Here is a 16,895-nt window from a genome sequence, read left to right as displayed (position 1 = left end):
TAACAAGACCCTAGGTGATGCTAGTACCGCTGGTCTGTGGACCACACTTGGAACAGCGAGGTTGTGGAACACGTCAGAATCATCATATAAAACGGAGGACAGTTTGGGACCAGAAAGGCCAGAATTTACTTAGAGAAGCTGTCAAAGTCCTCTTTTCTCTGTTCCTCCTCCTTTAACTAAAGAATCAAAGGCTCCATGATATCAGAAAAATCGAAGCCGTCACGGATTCATTGTAGCAGCCGCCGTGGTGCTCACACATAAGCTAGTCAGACAGATCGCAGGCTGCGCCGCACCCAGGCCCCGGGGGTCGTAGCAGGTTGTTTGAACAGACTCGGGAGGAGCTTTGTGCTCCGTCCTCAGGAGTACAGACAGGCGTGTCTGGATGCTGGCGCGTTCATCGCCAAAGGATGCGAGACATTGTCCGAGGCAAAGCCCACTTCTCAAGGGCGACCTTTGAGATCAGGACAAGAGTGGTTCTTGGAGTTTTCCAACCACTCTCTGGGGAAACAGTGCTTTTAGGATTTTTGGTGATGCTCTACTACTCACCAAGTGACAGCTGTGTGAACTGGTAGAAAAATGACTGAGGGCGCTGATGTCCCTCCTGGGTACTAACCCCCCCCCCCAACCCCGGAATCCCCCACAGCTCTCTTGGCACAGGGAGAGGCAGGGCGCAGCGGTCCACGTGCTTCGGTGTCTGTGATTCTTTCTTCCCTTCCCTCCGCAACAGAAAGACTGAGTTGCCAATGGGAGAAATGACAAAGATTTGCCTCACTCCTTCCTACTAGAGTAACTTGAGACGTTCCTTTTGACGCCCGGACGCTGACAGGAGGGTGACTTTGAGGACATACAGGGCTGTCGTGTAACGCAGGCGACTCCCTCCTTTTAGAGGGGTGGAGTGTGCGTGTTCTCGCAGGCTCTGCAGCAGTGTTGACCGGAACCTAGGGCAGCCTTACCTCGGCTGGCACGCCGCACACCACAGCCCTGCATGCAGAGGGTTAGGAAGAAACTTGGGGGTGGGGAGGATTTGTGTAGAGGGCCAGGGAGCCAAGGAAAAGCCTGGGATAGACTAGATGGAAATTCCTACCTGCCAACATCGCGGACCCCACCCAGCCTCTTTACTAAACGGGTCTCAGTGATTGTCTAATCTGTGCCTGGAATCAGATGACACACAATCAGAGCGTACAAAGCAGGAGGGTAGGGTGACTGATCGAATTTCAGTAGGTCTTTGGTGCTGGCGGCTTTTACCTTTGTCTTTGAGAAAACAATCTCTGGTAAAGTACAGAGTGTTGAAAATAGGGTTTAACCTAGAGCCAGTCACTTGCCAACTTCAATGGGTGCACTAAGCTTTCAGAAGGTGAACGTTATTAGCTAGATGCCTCATTCCATAGCCCCCAAAATATCATAAAAGTACTGATACAACAGACATGCACAGATCCCAGAAAAATTGCTTATTCCGTTAAGAGACAAAATGGCAAGGACACATTACACCAAAGAATTGTTTGCTTCAGAAGGTGACCAAGGGCAGGTGACCCTCACAATTATTGCCCCTTCTGGCTGCAGACGTGAAACCCTGAGCTGATGATATTCGAAGTTAGCAGTGGACAGCAGTACAGCAAGGAAGGCGGCAGATCTATAAATAGATCTGTGGGCCTCTATGAGCTTGACAGCTTTTGAGTCCTCATTTGTACTTAGTAACGAAAATACAGGAAGGAGGGCTGCCTTTAGAAAGATGACATTCTTTCTTTCTCCCCCATGTCCTCACTTGATTGTTCTTAATGTGAAAGGCAGGATGATTAGATACTAGGAAGACTTTTTTTTTTAGCCAGACATCTAAAGGTATAATTCATTGTCAGTGCCTTGATCCCACCTCTTGGAAAATTTCCAAAATAAGCAAAGGGTCTGTCTTCTTGTTGTCTTCGAGTGTAAGGAATGTGTCCTGCGGCTTTTACTGCAGCATTGGCCTCGCTCAGGAGCAAACATGTTTGGTTGAAAATCCTTTTAGAACCTTTCCTTGTTGGGACCCCTGTACTGATGTACAGACACAGAAGCAACATGTCAGGTGTTGAGTGCACCCTGATTTTAAGAGTAGTCGTGCTTGGGGTGAGCACACGCAGAGTCCACAGTGTCACGTGGGCACTTGGTCAACAGACGAAGCTGATGAGCACAGGCCAGGAAGCTGAGACCCACGGCAGGGGGTGGGGGCAGAGGCAGAGAGGCGCTGGCGAGGGAAACCAGGTGGGAGGTGATCTTGGCCGGAGAGGCCTGCTGGTGAACACTGAGGCTGGCAGGAGGACGCAAGCAAAGATAATGGGAGTGTGTCTTTGAGGCCAAAACACGAAAGCTTGGGCTTTCTCCGAAACTGGCGTTTGGAGTTTTTGCAGTGTTCTGGGAAGTGATTTGGAGATTTCAGCCTTCATACCTGGTTAGGTCTCTACATAGCCCAGAACACAGTTCACTTGATTTGAGCCTAAGACTGATCCTTGGAGCCAGTGCAGCAGGAAGTGTTACGGATAAAGTGCTTTACCGTGGATAACTCTGAATCAGTAAAATACAGTAGTCGTCTTCATTAGATCTGGTTATCTAAGCTTCTCTGTGAACCTTGCAAATAACAAACACTGAAGTTGAAGGCCACAGGTTTCCAGACTACTGGTTCATGTGTTTTTCCTCTGTTCTGCGTCCTCAACCGCCAGCTCCTGCAAGGCAGGGGCTGTTTCTCATTAATGTTTGTATCCTCAGGACCTAGCACAGTGCTGGGCAGATGAAGTGATTCGTTTTGCCTTGTATGAAATGAAAACATGAGGCGAATCGTATACGACCTTGACATTCCTGGGTTTTTTAAGACTTTAATGCCCCCATCTCCACCCCCAATAGATCACAGCCTCTTTCTCTCGTCCTGATTTTGGTCCTTCATCAACATGGTCCTTCATTGCTCTTATGTGCCAGAGGCTACAAAAGAAATAAAATGTTTGCAAGCCCAGGTTGACCTGTAAGGGTGCCTTGTGCTGTAGGCAGAAGCCATTCCTGTGGGCTCTAGTCTGAACAGCCAAGGTTGATACTCCCCCAGAAGGCAGAGTCTTCGGTCGTAAAGCATCAGGAACATGGGCATCCTATTAGGGATGGGTGCTTGTTGGTGTGAGGTTTACTAGGAATAAACTTGAATCAGATCTAAGTATGCTCAACTGCAGTCTGTTGACTTTTCTTTAACCCCTGTCAGATTAACCCCTGTCCTAGGTTAATCTGGTAAACTCAATGCTATCCAAACTAGCCTCTAAGAACAGCAGCCTGTAATCTGTTGGGCTCCACACAGCTTTCCCCGTGGGCTGCTGGTGTTTTGGCAGATGCAACGGCTATTCTTTCCTATTTAGGATTCTGCTTTTACTAGGAACCCTGGAGGCCCTCAGAGGTTTGCGATGCAGACTTCAGCCCAGAGCTTAGCCTCCCAGATGGTAATTAATGTTTACACAAAATGACAAGCCCAAAATGGAATCTCTTTGAGACCTGCCAAGCACCCATCATTCCCCTGATTGCCCACTCTTGCAGTGTTTGAAAATTAATTTGCCTTGAACAAACAGTGGGCTTTCCTCAATTTATTTGTACAGTTTCAGTGCCCGAGAAGGAAGAGCTGCAAGACTGAATGTCATCCCTCCATTCGTTCACGTAATTGAATCTGCTGATGGAACAAACTGGTCTCTGTTTAATGATATGAAGAAAAGAGGGAGAAGAGGAAAATAAAGAGAAGTGTAGGTTAGAGAAGGTAGATTGTTTTCGGTCAAACACCATTGGCGTGTAGAGTTTTAGAGACGGCACCTAAAACACGGGAGAGTTCAAAGTATTGGTAAATGAATTCAACAGTGTGGTTTTCATTTTAGTAAGTATATACAAAACATGCAGCCTTTGCTAAAAAGGAGTTTTTGTCTGAGGTCACAGAATAGACAACAGAAAGTGTGTTTAAGGAATGGATATTGCTGGTAGCTTGAAATAATTGCATGTAGATTCATAGAAATCTGATGCTTCCCTATATTTCTGGGCTGTTTGGTGTTGAACATTTCAAGATTTATTAATGTTCCCACTTTTCGATTTAAAATTCGGGTTCTTTTTCTTATTTGGCTACAATCTTCATTCTTTCTATGTGGTGAGATTTCTGTGGCTCCTCCATGGGGACAAATAAGTAGAAAAGCTAGCTAGAAGATAGAATAGTGTAAAAATAGGACCTGTCCAAACATTCAGATACAGATGGATGGATGGGTGGGTAGATACGTTGCCTAATGGCCAGTGCCCCACAAGGTTTTCGTGATGCCTTTCAGGCTCGTTCATATTTGCTACAGTAATGACCTTATAGTGGGTAAACCCTCTTAGGGCTTTCTAATCGAGTGTAAAGACCAGAAGCACCGAAACGTGCCTTGGGAGAGTCTGTCTCCTCCTCCTCCCACCTCCCCCTCCCCCGTTCCTTCTCTGTCATCAACGTTCACCATTTCCTTTCTGTTCAAGTACACCAGTTAGAAACATTGAGGAGTTGATGGAAGGCTAATGCATACCATATCCTCTCCTCATTTCTGAGAGAAAAATACTTATCTGTCCTCTGGGTGAAGAGCTTTTCTAAAAACTCCATCCAGTAGGTAAGGCAGTTTCAAGAGACTTGAACAGTCACTTTCCTGGTTGACTTCTTTAGATGGTGGAGGTGTATTGTCCATGCAGGAACTCTTTTTAAAAATATAATCCCTTTCTTTTCTTTTATAATAATAATACATATTCACTATAGAAAATTTGGAAAGTTTAAAAAAGCACAAATTTAAAAATTTGAATCAATGGTTATTTCTGGCTGACGGGATTACAGTTAACATTTTTTCCCCTTGATATCAGTTTATTTTATTTTTCTTGTTTCTTAAAGGTAACAGTTAACATTTTGATGTATATCTTTCTAATCTCTTTTTCTGTACATATATGTATGCGTTTACACAGATAATTTTAAGTATTGAAACCATATTGATAATAGTGCACTTTATTTTACTTAATAGTAATTTTGTCATGAAATATTTTCCATGAAATTAAATCTTTCTACAGTAGTTTTGGGAACACTGATCACTTACTTATTTTGCGCTATACATTGTAGAAAGCACTTAACATGACTTTTTAGTTTCCACAACAACCCTTTCAGATAGTTACTGCATTTTTGCAGTAAGTTATTGGACTTCTAGAAATAGAGCAGTCCATCACAGGGACATAATGCATCAAACCTCAATCCCACCACACCCAGCGCCCTCTTTGTGTAATGTAAGAACTATTTTATAGCACACTTTTTTTTTTTGTCTGTGTTGGGTCTTCGTTGCTGCACGCATCCTTCTCTAGCCATGATGAGCGGGGGCTACTCTTCGTTGGGGTGCGTAGGCTTCTCATTGCAGTGGCTTCTCTTGTTGTGGAGCACGGGCTTTAGTAGTTGTGGCCCACAGGCTGTAGAGCGCAGGCTCAGTAGTCGTGGCGCACGGGTTTAGTTGCTCTGCAGCATGTGGGATCTTCCCAGACCAGGGATTGAACCCGTGTCCCCTGCATTGGCAGGCGGATTCCCAACCACTGCACCACCAGGGAAGTCCCTATATAGCACACCCTTCTTTTTTAATTTCTGGAGTGAAATATATGGTTAATATGCTTATCTGCACACATAATTTTTAAATGTGTATAAAGCCTTTAATGAAACGTAAAGGAGAAACAAATAGAAGGTAGTTTATAATAACATACTGTGTTTTAAGTACGTAGATTCCTGTTTGCATTAGAAGACAAGGAAAGGTCAGATGCTTGAATCTGTACATAGAAACACGGCTGTCGTGGTAATTCACATACCAGGATCAGCCTTACCATTGATGTCATGATTTTCCCAAGTGATGAACAACTCAACAACAAGACATAACACAGCAGACGTAACAACATACAATAGTTGCATTCTTAGAAAACCCAGTGTGTATTAAAGCCATGTGGAAAATTATTTTGTCTTTCTTTGCAAAAACAGGTTCTAGGTTTTTCAGCTGCACAAATGTTCAGTGGGACTTTAGAAAGTGAACCAAGATATTGTGTGGGGTTTACCTTCATATCATGGTACATCTGATCTCCCTGAGAGCCACTAAATACCCTCCAGTCATTGTGACAGCCAGACGTACTCCAACAAACTTTGAAAACTCCCCCAAGGGGTGGTCTCCTCTAAGAGCTACCTCTTCCATGGCTTAACCTTTAACTTCTCTCTCTTTCTCTCCCCTCCTCCTCCCTCCTCTCCTCCCCACTCCCCCCCACCCCGCCCCATTTATTTATTTACTTCTTTATATTTGTTTTTGAGTCATAAAACACCCTAGAACATAGATTCTCAAAGCATTTGTGTGTGTGGGGGGGTGTTTCTGAAAGTTTATAGGCCCTATACTTTTCTTGTTAGGTTCGTTCCCAAGTGTTACATGATTTTGGTTATTGTAAAGGGTATTCTTTTTTTATTTTATTTTCTCTTCACTATTGCTGGTGTGTAGGAAAGCGACTGATGTTGTGGCTTTTCTTTATTTGGATACCTTACTGAGCTCTCTTATTAGTTCTCATATTTTTTCAGCTGGTTGGTCTGTGTTTTCCAGCAAGATAATTATATTTTTTGTAAACAATAGTTTTGCCTCTTCCTTTGGTTGTAGGTTTGCTGTTGGTCTTCAATTTAAATGACAGGAATCGTTTGCCTCCTATAGGTTTAGTCCACATTGTCTATAACACGAAATGCACCTGGTACCTTTTTTCGTTTGAGGGGGTGTTGATATGGAGTCATTTATCAGTTTACTTTTATGATCGGGTTTGTTTGTTTTTTTAAGTCAGTTTTAGTAATTTATATTTTTCATAAAATCCATTTTATTTTAAAAGTTATTAGTATAAACGTGTGCATTCTATTTTCTTATTTCATATAAAATATACTCTCCGTGCCTATTAGTCGTACCACTATTCAAATTCCCAGTTTTGTTTGCTTTCCTTTTTTTTCCCCTTGTTCAGACTGTTTTTAAACATAAGACCAGTTTTAAAATTTTTAGTAGGTAACATGATCACAGGATTCAAAAATTTAAATATGCATGTATGTAGACAGTAAAATATCTCCCCCTCCCCCAGTTCTCTGTCTCTCCAGTTCTCACTCCTCCTCAAGCCCCCAAACAGGTAACTTACTGCTATTGGTCTCTTGGGTATTCTTCCGGAGTTGCTTTATGTATAAAGTAAAAATGAATACATTTTCTTCCATTTTTTATAAAAGCTAGCATATGCTCTACATTGTACATGTAGAGCTCCTCATTCACTTGTACAGCTGCAGTCTTTTCCACTTCATGGATGTGCCAAATGCATTTGTAACCAGAACCCTAATGATTACATTTGAGTTGTTTCCAGACGGGCGATTCAAATCACGATGTTGTTCCACTGTGTCTATAGACCAAATTCTTACTCATCAGGTCAAGGGAACTCCATTAGTTTTTTCGCTAAATGTTGCCACATTGCCCTCCACAGAGGTTATAGGGTTTATATTCAACTAGTAAAGTAAAAGAGAGTCCATTTTCCCCAGGGAACTTGTATCCAATTTGAAGTAAAATCAAGCACATTTTTCCTAATCTACCCTTACGATTTTTTAAAAAAAGTATTGTGTTTAAGTTTGTTGAGATATGATTTACATGCAGTACATTCAGCCTTTTTACTGTGTAGTGTAATTCAGATTTGCATATCTTTTATTTATAAGCATGATGTTATTTTTACAAACACAAAAGAGAAATTTTAAAACCCCAAAATGTAATGAAAAAAGCTTCTAAATAAGACTACTCAATTTGCACGTTCTTATTTCTTTCGCCTCAGCACATTTCATCCTTTGGCAAATTCAGAGCACACTGAGCAATACAAAAAAAAAAATTTTTTTTTTTTTTAATGTGTTTTTGCCAATTTTGGAGAAGCTCAGTAAGACAAGTGGACTGTCAGGACGGAAGAGCTTAACTGGGAAGACGCATTTATTGAATAATTGAAAGGAAAAGGAAATGCATTGCCGATTAGCCACAAAAATGCATGACGCCTAGTCTGTGCCTCACGAGACCCGTGCAAATGGGGGGTCGTAAAACTGTTTCAGCCCCAAAGTTCTTACCAGCCTTCCAACCTGTCAGTTGCCTTGGTCAATAGGTTGGGGCACCAGTGTTGATGGACTAACGACAGCTTTCAGATTGAGCTGAAAGGCCGTGTTCCAGCGACAATTTGTAGCTTTCCTAACCCTTTGCACTATCTGATTGTAGTTAAATATTTTAACTGAATCCTGGATTTATCATTACCTGTTTTGTGTTAGGGGGCAGCATTGTGTAAATCATAGAAAAGTCACTTAGTGGTGGCAGAGTTACCACTAGAACTCTGCTGTCTGGTTTATTCAACAGCAATCAAGTTCCTTAACTTCTCTGGGCTTATTCCCCATCTAGTCGAAGAGGGTTGGAGAACATGCTCGCTTGCTACTCACAGAACGGTCTAAGCACCAGCATCAGCTGGGAGATTCTCAGAAAGGTAGACTCTGGAGCCCCGCTCACCCCCAAAGCTGCTGAATCCGAATCTGCATTTGAATCTGATCTTCAGGGGTTTCATATGCACGTTAAAGTTTGGGAAGTGCTGGGATGGTCTCCCAGGTTCTGGTCTTCCTCCAAAATTCTGTGATTCTCGGTTTCCCAAGACAATGGTTCCCTACAAATTTGTAGGGTTCACTAGAGAGGTTTTGGTCTTGCCGGTGTACCTTGTTGATCGTCACGGATGGCAACACCGCCACAGTCTCAGCACCACTCCTCTGACTCTAGCTGGGTTTGGGCTGGTCCTGAGACAGTGGGACAGCAGAGGAAACATGAGCGCCAACTCTGCCTTTACAGAGCTTTGGGAAGCGAGCCCAAGCCTGTACTGTGCCTTCTTTTTTTGTGCTGTTAGGATTTCCGGGGTGTTAGTGCCTTCTGCCGCAGACCTAACTAACCAGCCTGCATTGTGTGAAGCCTGTGGTTTTCAGTGAGCTCGTATAATTGCTTGCTATGGAAAATCTTGTGACAATGATAGAAAAAAATGAAAAAGAAGCAGAGCCAGCATCCCTAGAGCTGGGTGTCTGCAGATAAAGGGTCTTCCTTTGTGTTGTAGGAGTTCTTCTTGTGGCTGAAGGGGGTCTGTGTCCACATCAGGAATCTTGTTGTTCTCTCTCTCAGCCCTCAGGTTTTGGAAATTCATAAAATGTCAGCTTATCATAAGCAAAGATCTTCCTAGCAAGGTTCTGAAGACAGCACTTCGAGAGAAATGTGTGTGAGTAGGATGTCAGAAGTCTAGAGTTGCTTTTCACCAGATCCATCAGATGCTTTATCCTTTCATACCTGAGCCATGTGAAGAGGGGGCTTTCTTGGCATTCTGTTTGTGTAATTGTTCCACACTGTCTGTGGGACTTGAGGATAGACGAGTTCATATTAGCTAAAAATGTGGTTTGCTTATAAACCCACCATTTGTTTCTGCTTTTGTGCATATTACAGGTTTGATCTGTTTTACCAAAAGAACACGAAAATAATGGATTGCTTTGATGCAAATTCCAGGGAAGAGAAACTGACATGTGTATACCCAAGAGGACATCAGCAGAAAGTAATAGGACCAGTGAGAATACCATGTATTTTTCATACTTGGTAACAGTGAGATTGGAAGAGAAAGTTCATGCGCAAAGTAGTTCATTTAGGAATACCTGAAACACCACCCTCATTTCAGAGAATATTGTGATCCATTCTCTTCCAGTTTCTAAGCTGTGTAATAATAAAAGGATGGATTTTTTTTTAAGCGCAAAAATGCAGGAAAGGTAATTTTTTCCCTGCGATGTATACAAAAGTACTTACTCATAAATCGGTCCACCTCTTTGTATTTAATGCCATATTTGTCTTTCATTATTCTGTTAGAGGATTGTATGGAGTTTGACTTACGGGGTAATCAGGTTACCCCTATACTAGATGTGGCATGGATCTTTTGACCTTTGGAGGGAAGCATATCTTTTAAATTCATATAGGAGCATCTGTTGTCTACATTTCATTAGTGACTGTAGAATTTCACTTACATTTCACATCTAGGCTTGGTCTCACATCCAGCATCACACCCCTTGTCCTCACTAGGCTAAGGACTCCTCCAGTGGTCCAGAGGGAATTCTTTAAGATCTCAAGCATGTGTAGTTGACAGTAAATTGGTCTAAATTCATGTTTGCACCTTCGATCTCAAACTCTGGGATTGTCGGTAGGAGTAGAAGCCCTCAGCAGTAGGAGGCCTGACGTTTGACCGGAAGTTTAGCCCTTGCTAAACAGAAAATTATTTCTCCAAATGTCAGGCGGGCTCCATCAGTCAGAATGGAAAGGGGGAAGGAGGCCAGGCCGGTAAGAGACATCTGTGGGGCTAAATAACTTTTGCTTCGTGTGCTACTGCAAACACTTCTCCTCTGTGTAGTCAAGAAGTATATTTGTTTTAAAAGGAGAATCAACTTGTTGGCTCTTGTTTCTGAATTTTGCCGCACAAAAGGCTTTGTCAAGGTTAAGGGAAACATTCGTTTTCAGAGTCTGGTGGCTTCAGCCGCTTCCTGGAAGGCAGCCTTCTCTGGCTGGTGGGCCTTTCTCCCCCAGGGACACGGCTGCTCCCAGCGGTACAGACAGGACAGCACCGGGGACGGCCCGGTGGGCACAGATGACCCGGGCCCGGCGTCGGCTTCCACTCACGCGCCTGCCTGTGCTTTTCTCTCTGCTCCCCCCGCACAGATCCGGAGCTCGGTGTCGGCGCGCTACCCCAACACGACGGCCGCGATGCGGGGCCCATTGTCCCCAAGATTTCCGGTCTAGAGAGGAGCCAGGAGAAGAGCCAGGACTGCGGCAAAGAGCCCATCTTTGAGCCCGTGGTGCTGAAGGACCCCCGCCCTCAGGTCCCGCCGCCGCCGCCCCAGCCCCAGGCGGAGCCCCCGCCCCGAGCGCCTTCTCCGGACCCCGCCTCGGGGCCGCGCGCCGAGCCCCCGCCGCCGCCCCCCCCGCGCCCCGGCGCCCAGCCTCCGCCCGCGCCCCCGGAGGCCCCGCCGCAGCCCGCGCCGCCGCCGCCGGCGCCCCGGCCGCCCCGGCCGCAGTCCCCGGGGCCGCTGCCGCCCCAGGCCCTCCCGCCCGCGCCGGCCCACCCCTCCGCCCAGAGCCTCCCCCAGCCGCTGTCCGCCTACAACAGCAGCAGCCTGAGCCTCAACAGCCTCAGGTGAGCCGCCTGCCCGGCTTTGGTCATCTTCTGTGGGACGGGCAGCTGGCGCTGGGAGCGGGGCGCCCGGGGACTGGGGTCTCCTGTTGGAAGCTTTAGCGCAGTGTCCTCAGCGACGCGGGGACGCAAGACAGGGACGGGGCCTGAGAGGCCGGTGGGACAGGTCTCTTGGGAGCAGGACGGGACGGGCTGGGCAGAGGATGGGTGGTGAGGACGTTGTCAAGAGCGAAATATCTACGGAGGCTCCTGAGAGAGTGAAGGCAGGAAGAAGAAGGTTCAAGGAAGGGAGAGTTGAGGGCTCTGTGCCCGGGAGCCCCGCCGGTTCCCCGGTCAGAGGCAGGGAACGGAAAGCCAGGGAGATGGTGGAATGTTGAGAGTCTAAGAAGGAAAGCTCTTTGCGCCCCCATCACATCTCCCTGCAACTCCAGGGGCGGGAAGATGGGGACCAAGGAGTCACAGAGGTAGAGAAGAAACACGCCAGGTTTAGGGAGAGAGAGGTGTTCCTCCCTGGAGATCCAGGCACTCTTCCGTCTTGTCTTTGCCAGGGTACAAAGGAAAGTTTACAAAGTAGCACAAGGAAACCTGCAAAGAAAAGGGGAACGGGGAACAGGGACCCAGGGTGCAGGGCCCAGTGTTGCCCACCCCGGCTGGTCCCGGGGGCTGTCATTCTAAGCCCCCGCGCTTGGTGACTTGGATAGTGTTTTCCTTGTGACTGTGACGGGTGACCGTGGCGGTCAAGAGCCGTGCTCTCTCTCCTGTCTGCAACAGGGGAAGGAAGCTGCCTTGGCAGGGGCCAGGCCCATCTTCTGCCCCCGAGGCCACGTCTGTGGCCTCCAGACCATAGGGTTGACGGGGCACCTGAGCCCCTTGGCTCCCCCTTCCTTGTGCTTCTTCACAGAAGAGGGAGCAGACGGACGGGGCGAGCCCAGCTCACCGCGCTTACTCCTTTCCACTGACGTTGCCCTATCGGAAGCGTGGCTGGTGCAGGATGGGAGGGGGCCGCTGTCTGGACATGGTGGCGGCTGGGGGCAGTAGCTCCTATTCTGCTGTGTCCGCAGTCGTGGGGGCAGTTTAGAGGAGCTGTGGTTTCAGCAGAGGCTCTGTGCGCACAGGGGAGGGTCTGGGAAGAGGAAGGAGCAAGAGAAAAGGTGTTGAATGGCTTTGGGCAGGGAGATAGGGGTTTTTTTAAAGAAAATAAATGGCTTACCTCTTTTTTTTTTTCATTTCTTTCTCCTTTTTTTTGGTATTCCAACAGCAGTAGCAGGAGCAGCACTCCAGCGAAGACTCAGCCTGCCCCCCCTCACATCTCCCACCACCCCTCAGCCTCCCCGTTCCCCCTGTCACTGCCCAACCACAGCCCCCTGCACAGCTTCACGCCCACCCTCCAGCCCCCCGCACACTCACATCACCCCAATATGTTTGCCCCTCCCACTGCCTTGCCTCCTCCACCACCTCTGACATCAGGGAGTCTGCAGGTGCCCGGACACCCGGCCGGGAGCACTTACTCAGGTAGGATGGAGACGCTGGCCTGGCTTCTTCGTGCTCCCACTCTCCCCTCCAGGGGGCCTCGCCTGCTTCTGTGTTGTCCCCGATGGCTCAGTGTTACCCACTCATGATTTTCTGCTTTATTGTATGCCTTCTTGTAATCTTCCTCCAGTTCTCTGCGGGCTGAGATTCAGCAAAAATATGTACCAACACCCATCCCAACCTGGCATGACAGTGTCCTGGAATCGGACACTGCCAGACTTTTCTGACCAGGTTCATCCTCTGAGCAGTAAAGCACAGATTGTCTGGGCCCTGTCACCTGGGCTCCCATTAGCTTGACAGAAAAGCTCTACACATCCCATGTCTGTTTCAGGCCAGGATCTTAAGTCACATCCTTGTTAGCTGACTGAGGCCTTCTACCTTGGGTGGGAAAGAAGATGTACTTTTTGTGAGCATATGTCCCAGCTTTTTAAGGACACACCTAGTGTTGGATATTGGGTCCTTTTCTCCTCACCTGTATTAATCAGGCCAAGTGGCACAACTTTGGGTTCGTTGTGGCCATGTTTTACCACTGATACAGAGAGCCGTAGAGCAGAGGTTTATGTTGGAAGAGGGCATGAGGGCTGTGTCACGGCATGTTGCTGTGTCGACAGCTCACTTTTATTAGTCAGCCAGTCACTGCTCGTAAGCACTTAAATAGGTTCATTTCTTTAACCCTTGAAACAAATCCATAGCACAGGCAACGTTATTGTTCCCGTATGATAGATGAGGAAACTGCGACACAGATGGGTGATTTCCCACACCCGGGGTCACTCAGCTGGCAGTAAAACAGCTGAAACTTGACCTCTGGCCGTTCGGCCTGGACTCTGTCTGTGCACCCCACCGATGGACCGCCGTTCCCTGAAAGCTGAGACAGAGAACAGAGCGTGTGACTGGCCCTTACCATCCGCTGCCTGGTCAGCTATCCCTTCCCACTAAGGGCCCAGCCGCACCCCGAGAGCCCCAGCTCCCGTGCCCTGGGCCCGTAGCCCTCCGCAGTGAGCTACTTGGAGGTCCTGTTCTGAAAGAAATTACCGTCCCAAGAAAAGGTGTCACCCTGTCCCTGTTCTTCTCTTCCAGAGCAAGACATCTTGCGACAGGAACTGAACACACGTTTTTTGGCCTCCCAGAGCGCTGACCGCGGGGCCTCCCTGGGCCCCCCACCCTACCTGCGGACCGAGTTCCACCAGCACCAGCACCAGCACCAGCACACGCACCAGCACACGCACCAGCACACGTTCACGCCCTTCCCCCACGCCCTGCCGCCCACCGCCATCATGCCGACGCCAGCACCGCCCATGGTGCGTACCCCAGGCAGAAATGTGAGGATAAGTAGAGCGCGACTCTCTTTTTATGCAGCACGGTGGGGTTGGACCAGGCCGTCCGGGCACAGGCGATTGGCTGGGGAGCAACAGCTGTTTGGGGGGGACTCCCTTGACCTTGCTCAACTCTGCTGGAGAGAAGGGGATGTGCCCTGCTCCAGGCAGCACTGACCCAGGACCTAAAGTAGGAACTCTTTTCTAGACGGTTATTTCTAGCACTGTGGGTGGAATTTATTCTAGATGCCCTCAAAACGGTCACATCCAGAGTCGGTAGTTAACTTCTTAAGGGTGATTTTGTTTTCTTGAGCATCTTGGGGAGTTGCCACCAGATATAAACATGTATCTGTCAGTGTTCGGCGCTAGCAAATAAATGCTCACGGAATCCCGGGAAATCCAGAAGGGCTGAGGAGGGAGAGAGTCATTAGGAGACTTGGATGGCCCTGGGTACCCCTCCCCCAATACCCGCTCTTTCGGAAGGTTTTCTAAACCGGCTTTGATGGAGGTGTTGTATTTCCCGTATTTCATAAGACAACGCCCCCAGTCTGCTATTGTGCTCTGCCAGCAAGTGGTCAGGGATTGATGAGCCCTGCAGGGTCCGAACTTGGCCTTGTGGTAAGAGGGACCACTGGCAGTGACACGATCTTGGCCTTGCCTGGGGACTAGTGCATGCCCGGAGGACCAGTTAGGGTTGTTTTTTAACTTAGGAGCTGTAAGGAATAGTACAATACTAACTATTCTGAGACAGATGCCTATCCATAACAGTGACTATTAGAGTGTTTTACTTATTTAATTTTTAATATTTCAGGAAATACTTGATTTTAAGGCAATTAATATAGACATTGTGAGGATAGACTTGAATTCCGTGATTCACCAAACTTTGCATCCTCTCCTCCCTCCCTCTCCCCCATTTTGTTCAACTTAATTTTTTAAATATATATCTCAAAGTTTATTTTATAAATTTTATTTAGGAGAATATTAGAGGTAAGGCCTTGGGACCAAAAATTTTTTCCTGTGATAAATCCTATATCTATTTTCTGGATGAACTGTACTTCTCAACAGTTATTTGGGGAAGGAGTTTATACCAGTCTGAGTGAGCTGTTTCACAAAATAAGTTAAATCTAACTGAGGGGAGTTACAGCCCAGGATGATGACATTACTTAGAAGAAATAATGGTATTTTCTCTCTTCTGCTCAAAAGAAAGGTTCTAAGACCTAGCCCAAATTGCCTTGTATTTGGGGGTAATACATTTCAGAAAACAGCTGAATGTACAGTTCTGCCAAAGTGAAGATGAAAACGGAGGGAATTCTCTGGATAAATCAGATCCAATGCTCACTTCCCTCTTGATTTATCTGAACAATTGCCTCTTCTCTCCAGTTCAGATGTTTGGTGCGCGCCAATCTCTAAATATAGCCTAGAAAGAAAGCCGCTCTCGTGTGGCCACAACCTAAATGCACTGAATGGGTTTTCACTTTGATTTTGCGTTCCTGTTGATTTCTTGTCAGAGTGACTCGAGCTCAGAATGGTTTCATATACAGTGAGGTTACAGAGGCTGATGACAGCCTAACGGCAGAGAAGCTTGCTTCGGGCTACCTCCACTGAAGCAGTGAACAGAAATGTAGATTCTTTAAGTAACTAGCTTTTGCTTTGATCCCTTTACAGTTTGACAAATACCCAACAAAAGTTGACCCATTCTACCGGCACAGTGTGAGTCTTGTTACCATGCTACCCATTTAATGTAACTGCTTTTCCATTTTTGTGCTCTCACCACAGATCAGTAAATGACTAGCAGTCTTCCTTAATCATCTTTGCAAGAATTTCCCATTGCTCCTCGTCACTTTGGATGCTTGCTTTTGTGACGTTTGCTTTTGGTAAAGATGCAGTATCATCTTCTGAATCAAAAGGTCATAAGCACTCCTAACACTTTCAAGCGAAGGTGGACTTCACTGGCAGCCAGGCCTCTGTCCTGCAAAGTGGGGCGCCCGCAGTTAAACCCTTAGAGTTTCAGGAGAGTCTGAAATCACAGATTTCAGTCTTCGGTCGAAATGTCCTTAACACGGAATTCCTGGAATTCATCTTCAATTATTTCCTCCAAAGAAAGTACCTTACCTTTTTGACTCATGACTTCAAAAAGCAAATTTTCATTTCTTCTAGACCGACTGTTGATCCCTCTTAACACACAGCTGGTATTGTTCTCCTGAGCTCGTTACAACTGCGGCTAAAAATATCATTTAAATAAAAGAAGATCTTAAAAGTTGAAATGCACGATTTTTTTTCTCTTGAAACTCACTCTTCTTTATTTAAAAAAAAAAACAAAACTTTTTTTTTTTAATTGTTTCATGCAATTTTAAGAGTATGTTCTGGAACTTCAATTGGCAACAACCTAAGTTATATGTTCAGTTAATTACAAGACGTGGGCTTCTTTTATAACAAAAACCTTGAATATCTTACCATGATATTTTGATTATGGAGTGTATACTGCATCATTTTTACCTGAAATTTTGCAAGTTTTCTTTGCTCAATGGTTTATTTATGTTTTTTAAATGAAACCAGAAAGAAGGAAGTTTAATAACTGCTTGTAGCCATGTTGATTCACCGTATTAAACTATTCTTGCTTTGATTTTTGGGTAGTGTTACCTTACTGTTCAAATAGAAGTGCTACTTAATAGGTCAGCCAAGCTTGTGAATTCATTCATGCTTTGAACTAGATAATTAGACACTGTGTTAGTCCTAAGCTGAGAAGTTAGCTGAGAAGTCAGGACTAGACAGTATTAGAAATCAATTAAGAATTACTTACAGAGAGACATTCAG

General features: G+C 46.2%; 1 protein-coding gene across 4 annotated transcripts in view; it reads left to right on the top strand.

Moving 5' to 3' along the window:
* The window catches only part of AUTS2 (activator of transcription and developmental regulator AUTS2), a 1,122,616-nt gene that overhangs the window by 1,083,971 nt on the left and 21,750 nt on the right, over positions 1-16,895 (top strand). Inside the window, exons 7-10 of one of the 4 annotated variants that reach the window (XM_059898924.1) lie at positions 10,767-11,241; positions 12,497-12,750; positions 13,846-14,066; positions 15,747-15,791. In XM_059898924.1, the coding sequence (XP_059754907.1) occupies positions 10,767-11,241; positions 12,497-12,750; positions 13,846-14,066; positions 15,747-15,791 (995 nt within the window). Of the gene's footprint in view, positions 1-10,766; positions 11,242-12,496; positions 12,751-13,845; positions 14,088-15,746; positions 15,792-16,895 lie in introns of all 4 variants that reach the window. The other 3 variants (XM_059898923.1, XM_059898925.1, XM_059898926.1) reach the window with 3 other exon arrangements.

Source organism: Balaenoptera ricei, chromosome 15, assembly GCF_028023285.1.
Source record: "Balaenoptera ricei isolate mBalRic1 chromosome 15, mBalRic1.hap2, whole genome shotgun sequence".
In the NCBI taxonomy this organism is placed as follows: domain Eukaryota; kingdom Metazoa; phylum Chordata; class Mammalia; order Artiodactyla; family Balaenopteridae; genus Balaenoptera; species Balaenoptera ricei.
Note: the sequence above shows the minus strand (reverse complement) of the source record. Positions and strands in the feature narration are given on the sequence as shown.